At 43.3% G+C, this 20,365-nt stretch overlaps 1 protein-coding gene across 1 annotated transcript; it reads left to right on the top strand.

Annotated features, from left to right (window-relative positions):
- The first annotated feature begins 238 nt into the window (after positions 1 to 238).
- On the top strand, positions 239 to 19,947 carry mntb (MAX network transcriptional repressor b). Its single transcript, XM_085420880.1, has 6 exons — positions 239 to 620; positions 4,568 to 5,138; positions 5,232 to 5,273; positions 5,572 to 5,683; positions 16,658 to 16,850; positions 17,013 to 19,947. Exons 1-6 carry the CDS (start codon positions 545 to 547, stop codon positions 17,825 to 17,827), a joined length of 1,809 nt encoding a protein of 602 aa, XP_085277006.1. The 5' UTR covers positions 239 to 544; the 3' UTR covers positions 17,828 to 19,947.
- Positions 19,948 to 20,365: the final 418 nt, after the last annotated feature.

The following is a 20,365-nucleotide window of genomic DNA, read 5'->3' as shown; positions in this document are numbered from 1 at the left end:
TGGAGGGACGTTTACGGCTACGGGGGTTTCCTTTCTCGAATCCCGCGGGGATAACGCCACTACACGAGGAGACCCTTTGTTCGCGGAGCTTGTAATTCAACTTCATGCCATTAGGAATGTTAATAAATGAACAATGGAAGGTGCTAACAAGCTGGTAAATTAGAGAGCGGAGGAATGGGGAGTGCTTCGGTCGCCGGATTTTGTGGGTGGCCATAGTAACAGGGCGGGGCAGTAATCCGGGAGGGGCGGGTCCTAACGAGAACACGACTCGCCTTGTTGTGTGTATTCCCGTGCTCGCATCGCCATCTTGTTGCCATCCTATTTTTTTACGTATGCGAGGATCTACTTTCCGTTCGGCCGGATTAAAAATCGCCCGTGTGCTTTCAGGAGAAACCCAAGGGACGAAAGGTTTGGGAGGGCTGGTGTGAACCGTGCATACGACGCTTACTACTGGGACGCTACTTACCTCCCTCCCCCCTCCCTCGGTCTTTTTCCTCCTTCCGTCCCGGGCTACCGGGTCTCCTGCCGTGAGGTTTTACGCGCAATGAGCATCGATACGCTTCTGGAGGCGGCCAGGTATCTGGAATGGCAAGCCCAGCAGCAACAACAGACCACACGTGGTGAGTTGAACAGCAGACCAGGGGGTTCGTGCTCAACGTGCAGGGCAGTGTACAGTGTGTGTGTTTAATACCATACTCCCTTTTGAGGAACCGACACCCGTTACTACCAGCGGGTTGCATTTGTAATCGATCCGCCTATGAGGCGTTTGTTTGGGTTCCTGTCAAAAACATAAAAATAAAATAAATAAGAAGGATTCACAGAAAACTACCACCAAACCCCAGGTGCTTACTTATTGCACAGCCTCCCCCGCATTAATGCGGAAACGACTAAAGTTGTTTTTTCGAACAACTTTGCGCGCTCTCGGGAGTGTGTGTGTCAGTCATAGTTTCACCACTCCAGTGACTCACCGTACGCGAGCGCGTGTGTGTGGGTGAGAGGCAGGAACAGGAGACTTTGTGTGACTAACCATGGTCCATTTATAAATTGTGTGATTGTCATATAAGTCCTTAATGTGTGTGTTCAGCTCATACACGCGCTGTAACTGTGTAATACCCCCGTGCGCTTTTGGAAATCTGTAAAATCGGCAGTGAAACGGTTTATTATAATTTTATTTTTTCATATTTTTCCAATGAAAAATTTCCCCTGGATCAGTTTTCCCCAGTTTTTGTCCGTCGAGCGCCGGCAGGGCGGTGGCGAGCTGAGGCTGCTCTTTACATAATACCCTGACATTGCTCAGCTATCTTATGACACTCACTTGGGCGGGCCCTCGCGCGCTAACCCCGGCCCTCATTTGTATATCAGTGCTCGAACTTATGCATATTGGCTCGTGCACCTCCGATTAGTTGTCAATCGACGTAAAGATCACTCACTGAACTGGATGAAGGGGGTTGGGGGTGTAGAGGGTGGGGGAGGCTGCCTTTTTGTGTTTCTCCCGTCAGATGACGTGTCAGGCAAACCAGCCCCCCGCTCCCCTTCCCCCTCTCGGCGTGCTTCACCCTACCGCGTGCTAGGGCCCGCCCACAGCTACCACGTGCACACCCCCTCCTATCCCCCCCCAATATACAAACTTACGCGCATGCACACACACCCTCCTCGTCCCCGCCCTTCCCATTCAGTCTGCTGACAGTGGCGGGTCAAAGAGAGAGAAAAAGGGGGTAAGTAGGGCAGCTCACCGCCCTTCTCCTCGGCCCAGCCTCAATGCAGAAGTTATGTAATTTACGTTTGCGTGCGACGTAAATTATAATAATTTACATAATAATAATACTGTTGTTATTAATAATATAATAATAACAATAACAACGAATAATGTAATTAAGTGCTTTTTAAACTGTTTTGCATTAGTATTATTATGCCTGTAACAGAGGGATTTCCATTTTCCGAGTTACAGTGTGATTTTACAATGTGAACTTAGAAAAAAAGCCTCTCTTTCACTTTCAGTCTTTGTCATCACATAGCAGCTATGTGAAAGCAATCATGATGATAAACACCATCTCTATGTTATATAGAGTATACTGTACTGAAAAACATTTTGTTACTTTAGTTTTTAGTTTTAATTATTATATTATTGATATGTAATTTTTTAATGCAAAATTTGGCTTTTTTGTTTCAGAAGCTGTCTAAAAACTTGAAAATGTTCAAACTGCGACTATGCATGTTCATTTCTATGTGATATGTTGAGGGGCTGGAGCCTAAATAAGCTTACACTGGATTAAAAGCGATATGTAGTAGGTACTTTATTAAATCCATAAGTTAGGAGATCCCTGTTATTTTATCCAGAATTCTAACAAATTAGCTGAAATAAAGCTCAATAAGATGCACAAAATAAATGAGCTATTAATATATATAATGAGTAAAGTGACTAAAGATGCAAATAAACAAACATTTAAATACAAATTTTTCTGTGTTCACATGTGACACCACTATGCAATATGCTTTAATATTTTTACGTTCAAAATATTACAAATTTGTTAGAGTTTAATTTTTTAACATTGACTAATCAACAGTTGATTTAGTGATTTTTGCATCAAAGGAAGGACAGCCTGTGCTGTTCAGAAGGAGTCGGAGGATGATTTCTCAGTATATAGATAACTTGATTATAACTCTGTGGGAGCTCTCTCAACATTGTTGTTATCAAATCCTATTGTTCAAAGGAATATATTCTTCCAGAAGTGATTAGAAATATGTCTGTGGTCGTGATCGTATCATTGACTACGCAGGCGTTTTGCCCGGGTTGCGTCATCGGGAGTTTTTATTCTCACGCAGAGAGGAAACGAAAGTGTTACTTAACGCACAGCTAGGCATCTTGGCATGTGCTGTATCTGTTTTGTTGGAGGTGGCTGGGATGTGTGTTGGCGTTGTGCAGGTTTGAGGAATCCCTGGGATCTTCTAATGCTGCTGTTTCCATGGTGACTGAGGGCTTTCCACATTACTTTCTAGTCTGCCTGCTACAGTGTGCAGTAACTACTCACTCATATCATCACTCACTGTGTGTATGTGTGTGTGTTTCTTTGCCTCTGCATAATGATGTCTTTGCCTTTGTTTGCAGCACAACAGTGCTTCATTTGTATGTTGTCATGCTGCCAGCTCTAGTTATCCCAGCCGAATGGCTCCTTCACAACAGTCCTCAACTCTTGGTCAGACGCCCTGACGCAGCCCAGGGCGAGAGGCTCTCTCAGTGCTGGACCGGTCCAATCACGGGGCAGACTGAGGGGTGTTCTCTCCAGTGAGGCAACCGATTCAGAGACAGTTAATGTGGTTATTTGCCCCTCCTCACTGTCTCATTCTCTGATGACATCATTCTTTGTACGTGTTTGTGTGCAGGAAGTGTTGGTGTGCATGATACAGACAAAGTGAAATCCATCATGACAGATTCGGTAGCGTAGCAGTGAAGCTGCTAAGAGGACCTGTAGGGAACATAGGTCATATGTTGGTTGATAAATTACAAGTGATTAATGAAATCAGAATTTATGAAGAGTGCTTTCTGCATTTAGCACAGATCACTTTTTTCCAGATTTTGGGAATAAAATTGGCTTTTCATCAAAGGAAACTCACCAGGGCTGTGATAAAAATGTAGCAGGGGGTTAATTTACTCAGGCATTCAATACATTTCTTTTTTCAAATGGCCAGAAATGAGAGGAAAATGCAATACCTCCTTTTCTGTCCGACACCCCAGACTCAACATCTTAATTGTATGTGAACCAGTAGTGATAAGGAGCATACCCCTCCCACCCCACAGAGGTGCATTATGCGCTAGGAGACCACTGCAGATGTGGTGTCCTAGCGCGTTTCAGATATGATAAATGTCTGACATAGGTGAACATTAAACAGATTTTGTCCTGCCAGATCCTTGCTACACAGTCAGTGTGACGTCTGATTGTGTTGCAATCCACAGTGAGTGAGTGGGCGTAGTGTGTCCTGCCTCCTGCATGCTCTATTCAGACAGCACCCTCGCCTAAACCAAACGAAGTATTTCCAGTATTGAGAACCAATCTGATGTGGACTATTTTGTGTTGTGTGCTACGTTTGGACAATGACGCAGCCTGTTAATGAGTAAAAGGTGCAGAAATACTGTGTGAAAACTAGTTTTAACTACTGAAAGGCCAGTCTTGCCAGATTATCATATACATCACATTCCTGCTTGTCTCCTTGCATACTACTGTTGTCACGCTGATTCTGAAATCCTGGGCTGATGTTATAAAAGCTTGGCTCATAGTCGGCACTGATGGCTGCATTTTATTCTGTTTGATTGTTTTATTTTTATAGTTATTTGCTCTTCTTTTGTGCCAGAGAATCTTTATTATATCAAGTAACTAAAGGTCTTTTCAGCTCTTTATCACACTGTCTTTGAACAGAGAACAGATGCATTTCAGTTGCTGACATCAGTAATTGTAGACGACAGTCAACAAGACTGTTATCAGCCAATAGTGATAGTCATCCATCCTTGTTCTTCTTACTTGTTTGATGTTAATCCTTATTTAACTTTAACTTACTTCTTTTCCTCCTTTAGAAGAAGAGCAACTTGAAGACAAGGAGCTCATCAGAAGGGAGGCGGAGTCAAAGCATGTGGAACTTGTGGCTTCACCATCTCAGCCAGTAGGAGCCAATCATGTCACCTGGGGTGATGAAACTCACCGTCAACAGCCGCATCACCTTCCTGTCCCACCGCCCCCGTCTCTACCTACTCGTCAACTCCCTATTGCAGTCATCCCAATGGTGCCGGTTGTCACCGCGACAACTTCAGTCCCGCCCCTTCCGCTCAAAACGCCAATTGCTGCTGCAGCAGCGACGCTCAACAGCTCCCCGCCAGTCAAGAACTCTTCCTCCCCTCCACCTCAGCCAGCGACTCGTCAACTGTTGTGCTCCCCTCAGATCAAAGTGGAACCCAGTGAGCAGCTGATAGATGTAAAGCCTGGAGCATCACAGCTTCAGGTTCAGATCAAGTACCCGGCCCCCATCAGCACTAATGGCTCCCAACACGCACTGGTTCCTCATCAGGCCCCACTCACACCTCAGCCACAGCCTAACGGGATGACCATGGAGGAAATGAAGGGAATGGAAGGGAAGAGGAGACCAGGAGGGTGAGTTTGTTTGTGTGTCTGTCTGTGTGTGTGTGTTAAATAAGGTATAAAGAGTGATCGGCTTATGGTTGATTATTTATTTTGCCTTTCCAGGGCGGGGACCAGAGAGGTGCACAATAAACTGGAGAAGAACAGGTTAGTCAAAATGATGGTAACCCCTCTCATGTTGAAAGAAATTGAGGAAAACTTGCCTTCCACATACACACATTTTCTGGGTGTTTTTCATGAAAGCATTTAACGAGGGCAAAGGTCACGGCAGTTCCTGAACTAATATAAATCCATGAAATCCTTCATCAAAAATGCAAAATTGGAGGTTTGAAATTTGTTGGTAAAAATCCCACGCAAAGAATCGACCGTCTTAAAAATGGTGAATATTCACAGTTGAGCAAAGACTACCATATGAAGTTCGACTCTTACATTTCTGCCTCTTCAGGCGAGCGCACCTGAAGGAGTGTTTTGAGACACTGAAGAAAAATGTTCCGAACATTGATGAGAAGAAAACGTCCAACCTCAGTGTTCTCCGCAGCGCTTTGCGTTACATACAGGTAAGGACAGTTTCAGCTTTCCCCAGCAAGCTCTTCATGTTACTTTGTCAGGACTTCAATTAACTGGTTGAGCTCTGGGGACCTCATAGGTCATAGGTCCAGTGTTATTGGTGTGGTTAGTCTCTTGTGACGGTGATACAGTGTCTGCTACATGCTTGTGAATCAGTCAGTATAATGTAATACTTGGAGGCTTCTTTGTTTCCAAGACCTTGGTCTATACAGTGGTAACCAGTTGTTCCAACACTGCCCTGTAGTCATGTAGGGATAGAAAAGAAACGGGCTGAACTAAATTGGTGGTTTTCAAAGTTTTTGTTCCAAGTCACATCAGAGGGGAAACTAAAAGTTCAAGGCACACCTTTATCCATGGATGTCTCCTTTAGATTGTCTTGTTAGATGAAGGGACTTCATCTAAAGCTCATTTGTGGCAACTGGACCTCGATTGATGCCTGCAGTTTTTTATGTAACAGTGTTACAACTTTATTAACATATTTCTTGCCTCAATCACCTTTGCAGACACTTTGGTTCAGCTCAAGCACTCTTCTACTGTAGGCCAAGTTTCTCTCAGAAACATGCTTTCCTCCATTAGCCACTAGTACCTTCTCAGCTTGCCTCAACACAGCTTGACTCGACTCGACTCTGTTTCAATCGGTTTCCATTACAACTGAGTACCACCTAATGTGCGTGGGGTCGTTATAGCAACATGGCCGAAAGTCCCGTGATGTCATTTGTATGCCACAGGAACGCCACAACAAAGGAGGACGTCGAGGCGATGATATAACTGCTGCTCAGTATGTGGCTTTTTGTCAAACCCAGTGGCCATGGTGTTGTTTTTTTCTGTAGCCATTTCTGTCGCTCCGAGGTTTTAAAAAAATGGGGGTTTTGAGCATCTCCTTTTTGTGAAGGAGACGCTCTTGTCACTCATCGAGTGATGCCACTGTCTAGCCAGTCAGTGACGTGCAGTCTGTTAATGTCATATTTTCGGATTACCTCAGATTGCTTGGATCCTCAACCGAGTAGGGACTAAAAAATACCTGGTACCAGCTAAAGGACACAAGCCTAAAAACCGAGTCGAGCTGTGCCAAGCTGACCCAAGTAGGTACTAATGGAAAAGAGCTACAAGTCTTTTTTTAGCCTGGTTTGGCACAGTGTTAACTAGGGCTGCCACAAACGATTATTTTGATAGTCGACTAGACACTGATTATTTTTGCGATTAGTCGACTAATCAGATCATCATCCATTGAACGTAAAACTACAGCTTATTGCACCAGCATGCATCTGCTCTTATATAACTATCATTAGCTTACAGCTTTAAGTGTTTAAGGTATGTGCTAACTAAAAATAAAGACAAGATGATAGTTTATTAAATTGTAATGAAATTTGCAGATTGTTTCGGTGAAGTTTAATAAACTCCTTGCTATCTAAAATATAACAGGACACCGGAGTATATTCTCCAGCATCTCACACTTCTGATAACCAGCTGTCTGCTTGACGTTTATTCAGCTGTGTAAAATCTATAACTTTAATCTCAGCCAAACAGATTTACTCAGGAACAAAAAAAATACAAAAAAAAAAAAAGCCAAACAATAACATTTTTAAGTTATCTAAGTGACTTATATAACATGTTTAACCTGAGTAGCGAAAGCCGGCGGTGACGCCGGGAGTCCGGTGTTCTCACGGGCTCTAGTGAGCCATGCCCCCGGCTAGCTATCGAGCTAGCCGGGGCCGTTTTCTGAGACGCTCCGACGTCTCAGAAAACGTCGGAGCGCTTTTGAAAGTATGTGGTGTCTTGATAAACTGAGCAGATATTTGAAGTTTACACAGCTACATTCTCGCCTGAAAATATGTTAAACGTTTAACTAGCTGCCGCCATTGTTGGAAACTGAGCTGGGCTGCGCTATGAATTCTGGGACAGAGCTGCTTCTTCTTCTTCGGGGTTTAACGGCAGCTGGCATCCTTGTACATGCAGTGCTGCCATCTTCTGTTTCAGTCTGTTATTACACTCTTAAATCCTACTACTTATTCCTGCGTCTTTTGTGATCTTACAAAGCTTCAAATGACGCGTCGACTATTAAATCAGTCGTCGTCGATTTTGATAGTCGACGTAACCGTGACTAGTCGACTAATCGTGGCAGCCCTAGTGTTAACACCTGGCACTTTCTCTGACAGATGGCGTTCTTGGGCTCAGGGTTTTTCCTTTTCCAGTTCAGCTGAAGTAACACGGGTTGCTGTCTCCAGACTGTTCACTGACAGTTAGTTTTTTCTAATTTGCAGTGGCCAATTTGCACTGTTTGTTAGTTACACAAGAACATCACTCGTATTACTCTCCTCCTCTCAGTCAGGGCCTTTGGTGTGTCTTCTTCTAATTCCCTTCATTCAGCAACTGAATTAACTTATTTTTATGCTTTAAACTAAAAACTACTGGTACAACAACTCAACATTTCACTCTTAACTTTTCGTGTATATTGCAGTAATAATGTAAGGCTGTCACAAAGTCCCACAGCACACCTGGACTTGCATCACATCACAGCAAATCTTGTGGGAACTACATAACATGAAAGGATAAAATGGCAACTTTTTTTTGTTAGAAGATCTAACGTTGCACATCGAGGCAGGAGGCTGATGGTACTTGGGTGAAGGGACGACTGTATAGCCCCAAGAGGGAAGTTTTCGGTCTGCAAAAGTAGACAAATGAGGACTTTTGTACTTTTTTTTTTTTTTTAGCAGAAATAGATGTCAGGCTGGAGCTGCTGTCTATGTAGGGGGTTACTTTATTGCAGTGTAAGCTTTAAGATTTTGAGTCCAATGAAATACGCAGCGGAAAGTCAGTGGAAGGAGCTAAATTAGGGCGTGAGATGAGGGAATTTATTCAAAACAAGATGACTGCAAGTTCATGGGCTGCTCTCCAGGGAGCAGAGCGCAGAGGGATTTCAGGCCATCTTTAAGATGATGATGGTTGTTAGGCAGAGCCTAGCTGCGTTTGAGGAAACACAAACAGCACATATTAGATACACGTTTCTTGCTTTAGAGGTAATATACAGTGAAAAGCGGGTTGTTAGTATGGGTGAAAGGTGAGTCAGTATGTCTGTAGTCTAACCTTTCATGTGTGCCCTGTTTGTACAGCAGTGTTTAACCTCACTGCACACACAGTTTGCAACCTTTCACCTCCAGTTTAACTTGTCTCGATATTCTGGCAGTAGTTATACTGATGGGAAGAAGAAGTTGCATAAACTTTGTTGTTGTTTTTTTATTATTATTTTAATTGCAGAACTATTTGAAAGACCATCCCTCTAGGTGATCGTGTAACATTCAGTGACTTTAAAATCATTTAGCCATATCAGTATATTTGAGGGGGTGTGCACAAACAGAAAAACATTAAGTATCGGCTGCTTTTTATCCGTTTTGCAGGATTATAAATGAGATATTTTAGGATTTGGGGCTATTTGTCAGACACAGCAAGACATTTGAAGTTTTGTGGAGAAGCAGAGTAATCATTAGCTTTACAGACACACGGCTAGTGTATGTCAGCGTTGCTTGCAGTATTTTCCCCAGCCCACACTGTACTGCGGAGCTGGTTGGGTAATATCTTAGAGGGATGCTTTTCCTTTATCACACTATGTTGAGGCTGATGAATTGCTTCACTTTTCCTCTGTTTTCCTTTGATGGTTTCATTGTGGCATACTCTCCTCTGATTTATAATATTTGCTGGCTTTATTGTAGGTGAATGACTGCGTTTAGATGCGTACAAACACCCGGTCTTCTCTTTTTTTTTCTTTCTCCATGAAGCATAAAAAGCCTGATTATTCATATCCCTCCGTGCACGCTCATAACAGTTTTCAATTTTCTGATCGTCTGCCTGCAGGCGAGTCGTGATTTCATCTCAGCTTCGATGGTCTGAGCCAAAAACAGAAACTGGAGATGGTGTTTTAGTACTCCGGGTAGCACATCCAGGTTTCTCAAATGATTGATGATGGTGTTTCCATGCACAGCGATCATAATCAGGACCTTAATGCACATTCGTCCTTTTCTCTTCTCACCTCTCCCCATGTGAACCTGCAAACCTCTTCCCCCTCCTTCTCGCGGAGCCATGTGAGACCTGAGCACATGGCTAGCGCAAGGCCGATGATGTCACCACAGCTCACCCACTCCAGTAGCTTTGCATCCCTAGATTGCAGAGAGAAGGAGATGGGCAGTGATGGGCTCAGTGTTTACGCTAATGTAGCGGCGCATGCACTTATATCAGCTCTTCTTTGTCCCAGCCTTTTCTTATCCACATCTGTGTCCGTCTCGTCCTGTGTCACCCCGCTGTCTCTTGCCTTTAAAGCACTTGGTAACTATGGCAACAGGCGGCAGGTGGCCGGGGCACTGTAGTGAGTCCGTTCCTCCGTGTTTGTCTGCATGAGGGAGTGTGCCAGATGCAAGACTAAACGAGTCAAATTCTGGTCATATTGGTCTTTCTGTCAGCAGTTATGGATGATGGAGCACTCACAGGTGCTTTCAAGACATGGATAGTCCTGCTGCCTTGTCCTCATATCAGATTACAGATGCATATGATTAGAGTAGGGCGATATAGCCAAAAATATTTATCACGATATATATTTGAAAATTTGCGATAACGATATAACCGACGATATAATTGATGCGAGACAAAATACAACTCCACAACATTACTAGCGCAAAAAGACAACCTTCCATTTATTTTCACTTAAACAAGAAGCTGGTTTTTATGTACATTAAAGCTTTATAAAAATGTAACAGTGCAAATGCAAATTCCTTGCTGAAAGTTTAACCAAAAGGCATTTCCAGTAGAAATGGGATGACATATCCTGAGCATAACCATGTATAATATCCACTGAAGTTAAAAAGAGGTGCTTTGCAACATTAAACTGCAGTGTGCAGTACGCATTTTTCGGACCATAAGGTGCACGGGATTATAAGGCACATTAAGCGAAACAAAGCAGTCAGATAAATCAAACTTTATTAAACTCATTCTTCTTGCTTCCTCCACTTCTGTACCATTGATTCATTAATGTTGAATTCTCTGGCAGCTGCTCTATTCCCATGTTGTTGCAGTATACTAATGACTTAGGGATTATCCTTGATCCTGCTCTTACGTTAGATAGTCATGTTAAATCTCTTGTTCGGTCTTGCTTTTATCATTTAAGAAATATTTCTAAATTGAGCTCTATTATATCCTATACCGAACTGGAGATTGTTATTCATGCTTTTATCTCTTCACGACTGGACTATTGCAATTCCCTGTTTACTTGTTTAAATAAAGGTTCTTTGGAGCGTCTGCAGATCGTTCAGAATGCTGCAGCAAGACTTTTGACGAAAGCTTCTAAATTTTCACATATAACACCGTTGCTCATGCAGTTACATTGGCTTCCTGTTGAATTTAGAGTCCAGTTTAAGATTTTGGTTTTAACTTTCAAGGCTCTTCAACAACAAGCACCACCATATATTATTGAACTTTTACAGCCCTATGCCCCTAGTAGGTCTCTGAGGTCGAGTAGTCAGGGCCTACTTGTCATTCAGTATACGAGACTGAAAACTAGGGGTGATAGAGCTTTTGCTACTGTGGCCGCCAGACTGTGGAATTCCCTTCCTCAGGACTTACGATCCGCTGATTCATTGATTACTTTTAAAAAACAGCTAAAAACACATCTTTTTAAAACTGCCTTTTGCTAACTTTGTTTGTATTTTGTCTTTTTAATCTGTTATATCTTGTAAAGCACTTTGTGATCTCTATCTAGAAATGTGCTATATAAATAAAATTTTACTTACTTACTTACTTACTAACCTCGTATTGTGGATGGATTATCTCAGTTGTTCTCCTGACTGAAGTTTGGTCCGTTTACAGCATCCTGCCATGCGATTGCATTTGTCTCTAACCATGAAGAACCTTCACGTTAACTTTTATAAGTGGAAAAGTGTTAGTGTTCGTCCTCCAGCTTCACTGTTTATGTTATGCTAACATAGCTGTGTCGCTAGCGATCACGTATCACATCATTATATACCAGCTAGCCCAACTTCAGTAACCCTACAAACGTCACTGCTGTTTAGTTTCCTGTCTTCATTTATGTTGGAAGTGATAGCAGAGCTGTACGTTTGATTTTTTTTCAGAAATCTCTCAGTCAGAACATGCAATATCATGCTTAGGTAACTAGCGAAACTAGCGAGCTAACTTCCGCTAGCTTCCTGCTAACTTCTAACTCCGTTAAATGTAATAACTTTTGTTTTCATGGATGCCTGGAAGTTAAACTTTATAGTTACACCTGGTAAAGCAGCAATGCTGATCGTTTTATTAAAGATGAAAGAATTTAGACAGTTTTTAACTCTAAGTGATGCTGCAGTGTTATTTGACCTGAAGTTTACGGAGTTTAGGACCCAGATTACTCCCAGATTTAAGAGCATCTTAGTCCGACAAATACGACAATAACAACGGCCGCTTGCATGTTCTGCAAAAAAATGTGCTTTGTTGTGTATCTGACGGACAAACACCAAACCAGTTCCACATCACGGAAGTTGCACCATTTTTACAAACCAATTCTGGTTCATCTGTTTCACTCAACAATCGGCCATGTGCGTATGAAAACAAAGGCACTGCGCATGCGCGTTTTACTCCCATTCTATCGCGATATTTCATTTTCCTATCGTTGCCTAACATTATACCGGTATTACCGTGAACGGTATAATATGGCCCAGCCCTACATATGATTAAGAAAAAACCTTCCGGGGCAAATTTCATCTCACCTGAGTCATTTGCACCTTTTTTTTTTATTACAAGGAACTTTCTGAAATGAGGATGGATAAAAGAGCGATAGATGAAGCACAGGAGAATAAGGGGGGAAGGGTCTTGAGGGAGTGGCGGATGTGGGGAGGAGGAGGAGGAGAGGGGAGTGTGGGATGGAAGTGTGGAAGAAAGAGGAGGAGGAGGGGGGTTGGGAGGGATCCAAGAGCACCCGACTGGCAAACATCCAGTCGCATCACTCCTTATATGTAATTGCCCCTGCGCTTCACCCAATTAGAGTGCTCCTTATGTTTTTTACAAACTGCTGCTCAAGCAGCCAAATCCTCACAAATGGGGTTGCCAAGGAAACAGCTATGGGTGGCAGCTGCTTCCTTGGTGATTTAGTGCAGGACTAATGGTGTCTGGGTTGATGCGAGAAGACCTTGAAATGATGTTCATGGATGCACATTCGCACTTCGGACACACTTGCAGTTCTTCGGAAGTCCTTGTATTTCAAAGAGTCTGCTGTGTCAATTAAGTGTCACATCTCCAGCACTGGAGTGCGTTAATGCTACGTGGAGCTCCGCAGATCTATGGTTACATGTTGTATGTGTGTAGTAACACTTTGCAGAAGTGTCAAAAATACTGTTAAAACGGACGCATTTGATTAAAGTGGGTTACTCGTGCTTTTGTTTGTCGTTTAGTTTAGTGCATGCAGTGGAGAAGACAGGCGCATTAAAATGTCCACTACAGCTATTGATTGTTTCTCATCCCGGCATCTTTTGAGCTCCATGTTGGTGAACTCCATGCCGATTCAATTTCCTTCTCAATCAACATCTGACCTACTATGCGTATTGCACATAGATGATATGCTGCTGGGTCAGGGGAAGACCGCCTGCAAGTGCATCTGCTTTGGTTGGCTTCTGTAACGTTTCTCACTGCACAGCCAGAGATGCTGATCCATCCAAAATCTGTGTTAAAACAAGCTTCAAATTTGTGACGACAACATGCATTTTTATCAGAACAGAAAGCTGCCCCTAAATGTGCTCTACTCAGAGTTTTTTTATGTATCAAATGCTTTTATGTTTCTTTGGATACTAATTTTAGCTAAAGGAGTTCAGTAATGACTAATGTCAATAAACAACTGGCTAATTGTTTATTGACTGGCCAAGTTTGTTGTAAGTACACTGATAATAGGTATGCAGTATTTATACTGGTCTCACCGCTGCTCTACAGCATGACGTGTAGTATTTACAGTAATCCCTGGTTACACTGCATGCATATAAAACATTATGTCATGTAATGTTTCCACTGTGTAATCACCATTTATGTTTTGGTTAGTGGGGTTTAAAGTATCAATAAAAAGATGACGATCCACTTTTGCTTCTCAAATGGCGAAAAACACAGAAATCCACAGACTTCTATGAAGTTTGTTAAGGCAGTGACTCTGTACTATCTGTGGACCGTTTGTGCTTATGTGTGTAGTTATGCCTTCACCTTAGAAGTCGGATGTCGTAGCTGACTTCACATTCCAGTAGTAGTTTGAAAATCATGGAAAAACAGGTTTTGGTTTGCTCTGTAGTGCAATGAAACTATTACTGTGTCACTCGTGATACGGTGCTTGGTTTTTGTTTGTTTGTTTTTGCACTTAAAAGCACTACTGGAGCACATTCACAGACAAACTGGTCAGTGCTCTGCATATGGTTTATTTAGCCACAGCATTGGTTACAGATAAGTTTTACTCTTTTGCTAATGTTTACTTTAACAGTCAATCTTGGATTGCTGAGTTGGGTTCGGTAGGGTTGCACTGAACTGACTTCAGTTCAAAATTGGAGCTGGAAACTCATAAATCGTTACCTCAACATCAAATGAAATTCACCAGTACCTCCCAAAGGCCTGCTTTGAAGCCCAGATCAATGTTTTGATTGATGCCAGCTCGTTCATGTTAACATCATTAATAATAATTTTACACTGCGTACACACAGAACCTCTAGTGCAAAAGCACCAGTGTTGTTTAACTGTGTGGTTACATGTGATTTGTAAATGTAACCTGGTCCTATGCTGACAAATCACTGGAACTGATTTTTGCTGTAATTTCCAGCACTGCCTCCTCGTCACTTATGACCTCTAAAACTGCTCGCACGATCAGGCTTCACAGCGGTGTTGAGCTGTTAAGTGATTTGAGTGCTACTAACCTGCACCATGTGAACTGTTTAAAGAGGGCTGTGGGGAAGGTGGGTTTGCGTGTGAGGCCATCACGTGCCTGCAGAGAGTAAACAGCTTTTCCTGCAGTAAGATCATGTGTCCCCATATGCTCATTTTGTGTAATCTCGCTTGTATTTCCAGCCTTACCTCAGTTCCCTTTTGTTTATTATCCTTTCGGCGGTTCGCTTCGTGTTTGCGCTAATTGTCAGATAAACACAGCCACAACAAAAAAGACAATTATACCCGTGATATACATTTATCAGCAATGTCCTCCGTAACAGTGGCACAATTACCAGCAATCAGACCACCACAAACAAGCCTATGCTGGCTCTAAATGGGCCTCGGGGGGTGAATGCACACATAATCATGACAGGTCTGCACACATTTACCTTACTTAGCAGAAGTCTGTTATTTCAAGCCATTTGATTAGCTGTAGTATTGTAATTTGAAACCCACCTTAAGATTTGATTTGTCTTACAATCCTTGTGATTTTCCTTCTGTTTTCAAAGTTAAAACCCTCGTGGTGGGTGCCAGAATAAAGTGCAAATGGCAAGCGCCTAATACCTCCTGGATTTGTTCAGCAGTTCTACTGGAAGAGGTGGCGCTCTGAGACAGTCTGATACATCACTGAGGATCATTTGCACCTTCATTAGGACAGGAAGCCATTTTCTGCCAAGCCTTTTTTTTTCCCTCCAAGTTTTCATGCTGGCTATTCAACATCTCAACCAGATATTTAGTTTCCAGAATTAATCAGCTGCACACAACATACTATTCTACTTTTCTCCTCCCATTCCCCGCCCGTACCTTCCCCTCTACCTCCTCCCATGCGTCATTCCTCATCAGTAATCTGCCTTAATGTCCTTAGCCTGTCATAGTGTTTGGAGTTCATGCGTCAGCTGACCTACACAGAAACTGGGTCACGACGATGGTGTGGCGGGGCTGGGAAAGCTCTGCTCTTTCTTCCTAAATCTTTCCATGAAGCTTCCGTTCTTCTTGCGTTTCCTGCCATGTTTATAATCATTTCATTTTCCTCCACAAACACATTCAGCTCACTCTTGCTGCATGGCGGTGCTCTAGAAAGTAACGCATTTATTATTAACAGATTTCAGTAATCCAGTGACAGAACTGTAGCAGTAATTAGGAACTATTATCAACCCCAAAGTGATTTGGGGTTGATAATAGACAGGAGGGTGTTTTCTCTCACTCTGACCTCAAGAAAAAAAACTAGCGTGATATCCAAGAAATGGGAGGAGCTTAGGTAAATGACTAAATGCCACTAAAGCAGTGTGGACATGCTTGAATTTGCAGGCGTGACTTCCCGCTGGTGTATGAATCTGGGATAGCATGGATAATGTTTGTTTAGAAGTACAGGGAGAAGAAAAGTTGTGTTGTAATGCTGTTTATTTACAGTGTGGGTATTTAAAAAGAATTCTAACCTGAAACAGTATTGGGTTTATTCTGAAAAAGCCACATGGGTTATTAGTTAAAAGAGGCAAAATGAGGGAGTTTCCCTTTTCTCTGACCTTTCTTTGCTGTTAGCTGTTGATTAAAAGTCCCCCGTCTGTTTCATATTAACACACTTCCACTGTTTCACAGAGCCAAATCCCCCCACGCTTCCCTCAAAGGCACAAACTTGAAACAGCTGCTTAAAACCAGGCAGCATCAGTCAGCGCTAACGAAGTAAGGACGGGTTTTTCTTGAAAAGAAACTCAGCCATAGGATTACTCGTCGTCATATTGATGTAAATGATTTTTTAGATAGCCTCACTTGAGACTGCGCTACTCGCCAGTTAGCCTTAACATTAAAAGCACCCGCCTGATGCTATGTAGCATCCCCCTGTGTACCTCAGATAAATCTGACCCAGTGCATCCTTTAGGTTCTTTGGGTTGCAGGATGAGGCCTCCTGGTCTTACTTCACCTGTTGTTGGTAATTGGTTAATACATTTTTCATTTTTCTGTCTTTGTATCATAAATGCAGATATGACGACATATTATATTTTTATAACAGTCTACACCTGTTCTCTTTGTCATCCTTTTAGACTCTGAAGCGCAAGGAGAAGGAGTACGAGCACGAGATGGAGCGTCTGGCTCGAGAGAAGATCGCAACGCAGCAGCGGCTGGCCGAGCTGAAGAACGAGCTCAGCCAGAACATGGACGCCATAGAAATCGACAGAGTCCTCAGACAGACCATCCAGCCAGAGGACGACCAGGCGTCCACGTCCACGGCCTCAGGTAAGGGAACAGACTGCAGCAGTTTGTTTTCAAACTGAATCGCAGGAGAGAAGGGTGATCAGAGAAGTTTGTTTTTTGATGTAGCAGTCGTTACATGTGGTTTGAATTTTACTTTTACGTAAACATTCATATCGTGATCACTGTTTCTGCTCTAATCTGCAGAAGGAGAAGATAATTATGAGCAGGACATGGACGAGGACGTTCCCGCCCCTCCTGCTCCCACGCCCCTCCCCAAACCGGCTCCTCCCATTTTACAAGCTCAGCCGCTCATCACCCCTCACCTGGCGATCCAGCACACCACACTGCCTATCCTCACCAGCGCCTCCCCCGTGGGTCCTCCTCCACCTCAAGCCATTGCCCCTGCTCCAGCCCCGGGTCAACCCCCACCGCCACCTCCTCATCCTATCCAGCCCCCAGCCATGCAGGTCCAGCCCACCGTCATCGCTCACGCCACTGTGTCCCATGCTTCAGTCATCCAGGCTGTCAATAATGCCCTTCCCACCAATCACAAACACCTAACGCATATCGCTCCATCACCTGGCCCCAACTCTTCCACACCTCAGCCGATCACAGCGGCTCCGGCTGCCCCTGCCACCGCCACTCACCAGCCAATAACTGCCCAGCCCATCGGACACATCACCGTCCATCCGGTGGCCCACCTGGGCTCTCCTTTGGCATCCCACCTCCCGACTCTCTACCCCCAGGGCATGTCTGTGTCCCAGCCCACGATGGTGGGCCACATCGCCCACACCTTCGCCCACCACACCCTTCCTCACGTCCAGGCCAATCCTCAAACTAACACTAACGGCGCCCAGGTGAACAGCGCGACTGTGGTGAGCCAGGGAAGCCCGTCGCTAGGGAAACCCACAGCAGTGCTGGCCCCCCACCCACAGCTGGTTGGACAGGCTACTGTCCTGAACCCTGTCACCATGGTTACAGTCCCAACCTTTCCCGTCAGCACGCTCAAACTGGCCTGAAACAGACAATAATACCTGTAGCGATGGATGTGAGACAGGAGAACGAGTTTTCATCTCCTGTCAGTCGCAGAGTCTCTGACAGACACGTGAACATTTGAGCATCAACTGTTTCTGGACTTTGTGTGATGAATATCTTCTGAGATATTTCAGTCACAGCTCTGTTAGTTTGTGAACAATTACATTAAAGCTGAGTCAGCAGGTCGGGCCATTGTTTGTGAAAATGTGACTGTGACGTTTGTCTCCCCCGCAAACACAGAAACTCTGTTTTACCTTTTTATCTTCCTTCCTTTTCTCTTTATTTTACCGCCAGAGGCACTAACACAATAAGCTCTGTTTGCACTCAGGCATCAAGGATTTACTTTAACTGGTCATTCAGTCATTTAGGGGAAATGATTACAGCGAGACAGAGAGAGGACTTTGAGCTCGTGTGGGACGTGTAACGTCACTCCTGTGTTTAAAGGGTGGAGCTGGAGTTGGATTCAGTGGTCTCATCCAGATAAATCACACGCAGGGCCGTTTATCAGTCAATTACATCACATAACATTACATAGTTAATTAGGGCTAAAACATTGTCACGTACTGATGCAGTTATTTAGTTTTTTCTACCAGGAACACGACAGGAAAGTTTTTTGTTCTTCCCCTTTCGCCATGATCTAAGTTCGACACGTGGCAGACGAAGTCATTCTTTAAACATCTTGCAAATAGTTTAAGGAAAAGAATTTGAGGATGGTAGTGCAATAAAAAAAACCTGACACGCTGCAGTTCAGAATACAAAAAAAGGAGACAGCACATCTTTTTAAAGGCAAATTCTGCAGTGGAGTTAATTTTTTCATTTTCTTTTTATCCACTACCTCAGAAGGCTTTTATTTTGGAGGGCGACTCCAAAACAGCGATTTGCTCCAGAGAATTGGGGCAGTGATTGCTCGGTTTGGTCAGCGTACAGTAGTGTCTGTTATTGATGGCCCTGTGGAGAAGTTGTGTCATGTTAACCACAAATAAAAGTAGGGCAGTAAGTTTGAAGCGAGCAGGAGCTGAGTCAGAAAAGCAGCTGAGGACAGAAGCTGGCAACTGGGATTTTCCAGCTATTTGTTGAAAAAAGTAGGAAGAGCGTGCAGTGCAGTCAGCTTTGATCTGGTTACCTACACCCACAGTGAAAAGCTTGCCTTCTGCTGGGTTTTTAAAGAAAGATGTTAAAGGCTCTCAGCTATCTTTCACTGCCAGATTCAAAACCTGAGAAGTTGCCCAGTTACCCACAGGTCATTTGAGTGCATCAACTCCCGTCAAGTCTGCACACACTGGTGGTTATTGAGGCTTAAAGCGGCTTAACGAGCCCTCAGGAAACCTCCTAGGACTGCTCCGAAGCTCGTGTTTGTGCGTTTTAATAGGATTGTTTATTAGCTAAGACATTTTGAAACCAACCAAAGGCCTGAGCGAGACTGTATGCAGAAAATTGTCTGCATACCTGCTCTCAAACAGTCAGGCAGGTTTCCTTTTGTCCCTTTGATGAGTGATGTTCCTTCAGCACACTGTGGGGAAAACAGGTTTCCAGCCGCTTTAGTGTAACGCAACAGCTCCCTCTGCTGTCGTTACCCAGGCACACACAGCACACAAGTTTCCGATGAGGCTTTTAAAAATTGTGAAAATGCTTTTTTTTTTTTTTTTTTTTTTTTTTAAACTTAACAGAACGAAACAAAATTATATGACTGTATGGAAGCTTGTTTATGCCACTAAAATAAAAACAAAAAACATAATGTTGCCGTTCAGACTTCTGAGAACATAACTTTAAATGGTTAATATTTCGAAATTTCAGCTTTCTCAGAAGTTTCGCTCAGCAAGATGACATTTTGAAGAAATAAAAAAATTTAAAAAAATTTTTTTACATTCTTCCAGTGGCAGAAACAACCTTCCATAGATTGAACTATCACTTTATCTACTTGTTTTGGAGGGCGATGCAAGGCCAAAAATACAGCTTTTCATTCCAAGAGAAATTTGGAAGAGATGTACGACAAATGCTGAACACCAAATCTTCAGCCGCAGTCCAGAAAATTTGTTAAAAAAAAAAAAAAATCAAATGTATTTAAATTTAAAAAAAAAGCCGAAAGTGTGTTCGTGTGCGAGCGCATTCTCACAGCCTTCTCGCCAGCCTTTTCATCAGATTTCTCTTCGGTATAATGTCGTCAGTCTTGCGTGGCTCTGCTCCTCACCTCCTCTGCTGGTTTCCGTGTGTTACGTATGTATATGTGACTGTTTTCAGTATGTTTTATATTCTGTACTATAGCTAATCCTATTGTACCTGTAGCATGGCTCTGTTTTTTGTTTAGGTTCTTTTGGGAGGGGGGTGTTTACCCTTTGCCCTGTGCATGATTGAATGTGTGTGTGAGCGTGTAGCTAGCAGGTTATTTTTTTACACAGAGGTGATTTATGGTATGAGCCTGTTTGGGTGCTATTGTGTGTGCCTCTACTCAGTTTTCCTGAACACTGTGACAGCTCTGGCAAAACACATCGAGCGAATGGAAGAGACAAAGAATTACTGTCACA

This window comes from Rhamphochromis longiceps, linkage group LG10 (genome assembly GCF_057381845.1).
Source record: "Rhamphochromis longiceps isolate RC_006_pf linkage group LG10, R_longiceps_female_GT1.1, whole genome shotgun sequence".
NCBI classification, from domain to species: Eukaryota; Metazoa; Chordata; class Actinopteri; order Cichliformes; family Cichlidae; genus Rhamphochromis; species Rhamphochromis longiceps.
The sequence above is the reverse complement of the archived record's forward strand: the minus strand, read 5'-3'. Positions and strand labels throughout refer to the sequence as shown.

What these genes read in the sequence shown, in the direction of transcription:
- mntb (XM_085420880.1), top strand. Translation starts at nt 545, where the DNA reads ATGAGCATCGATACGCTTCTGGAGGCGGCCAGGTATCTGGAATGGCAA. An exon ending in GGGAAGAGGAGACCAGGAGG is followed by an intron (nt 5,139 to 5,231) that starts GTGAGTTTGTTT and finishes TTGCCTTTCCAG; the next exon opens with GGCGGGGACCAGAGAGGTGC. An exon ending in AATAAACTGGAGAAGAACAG is followed by an intron (nt 5,274 to 5,571) that starts GTTAGTCAAAAT and finishes CTGCCTCTTCAG; the next exon opens with GCGAGCGCACCTGAAGGAGT.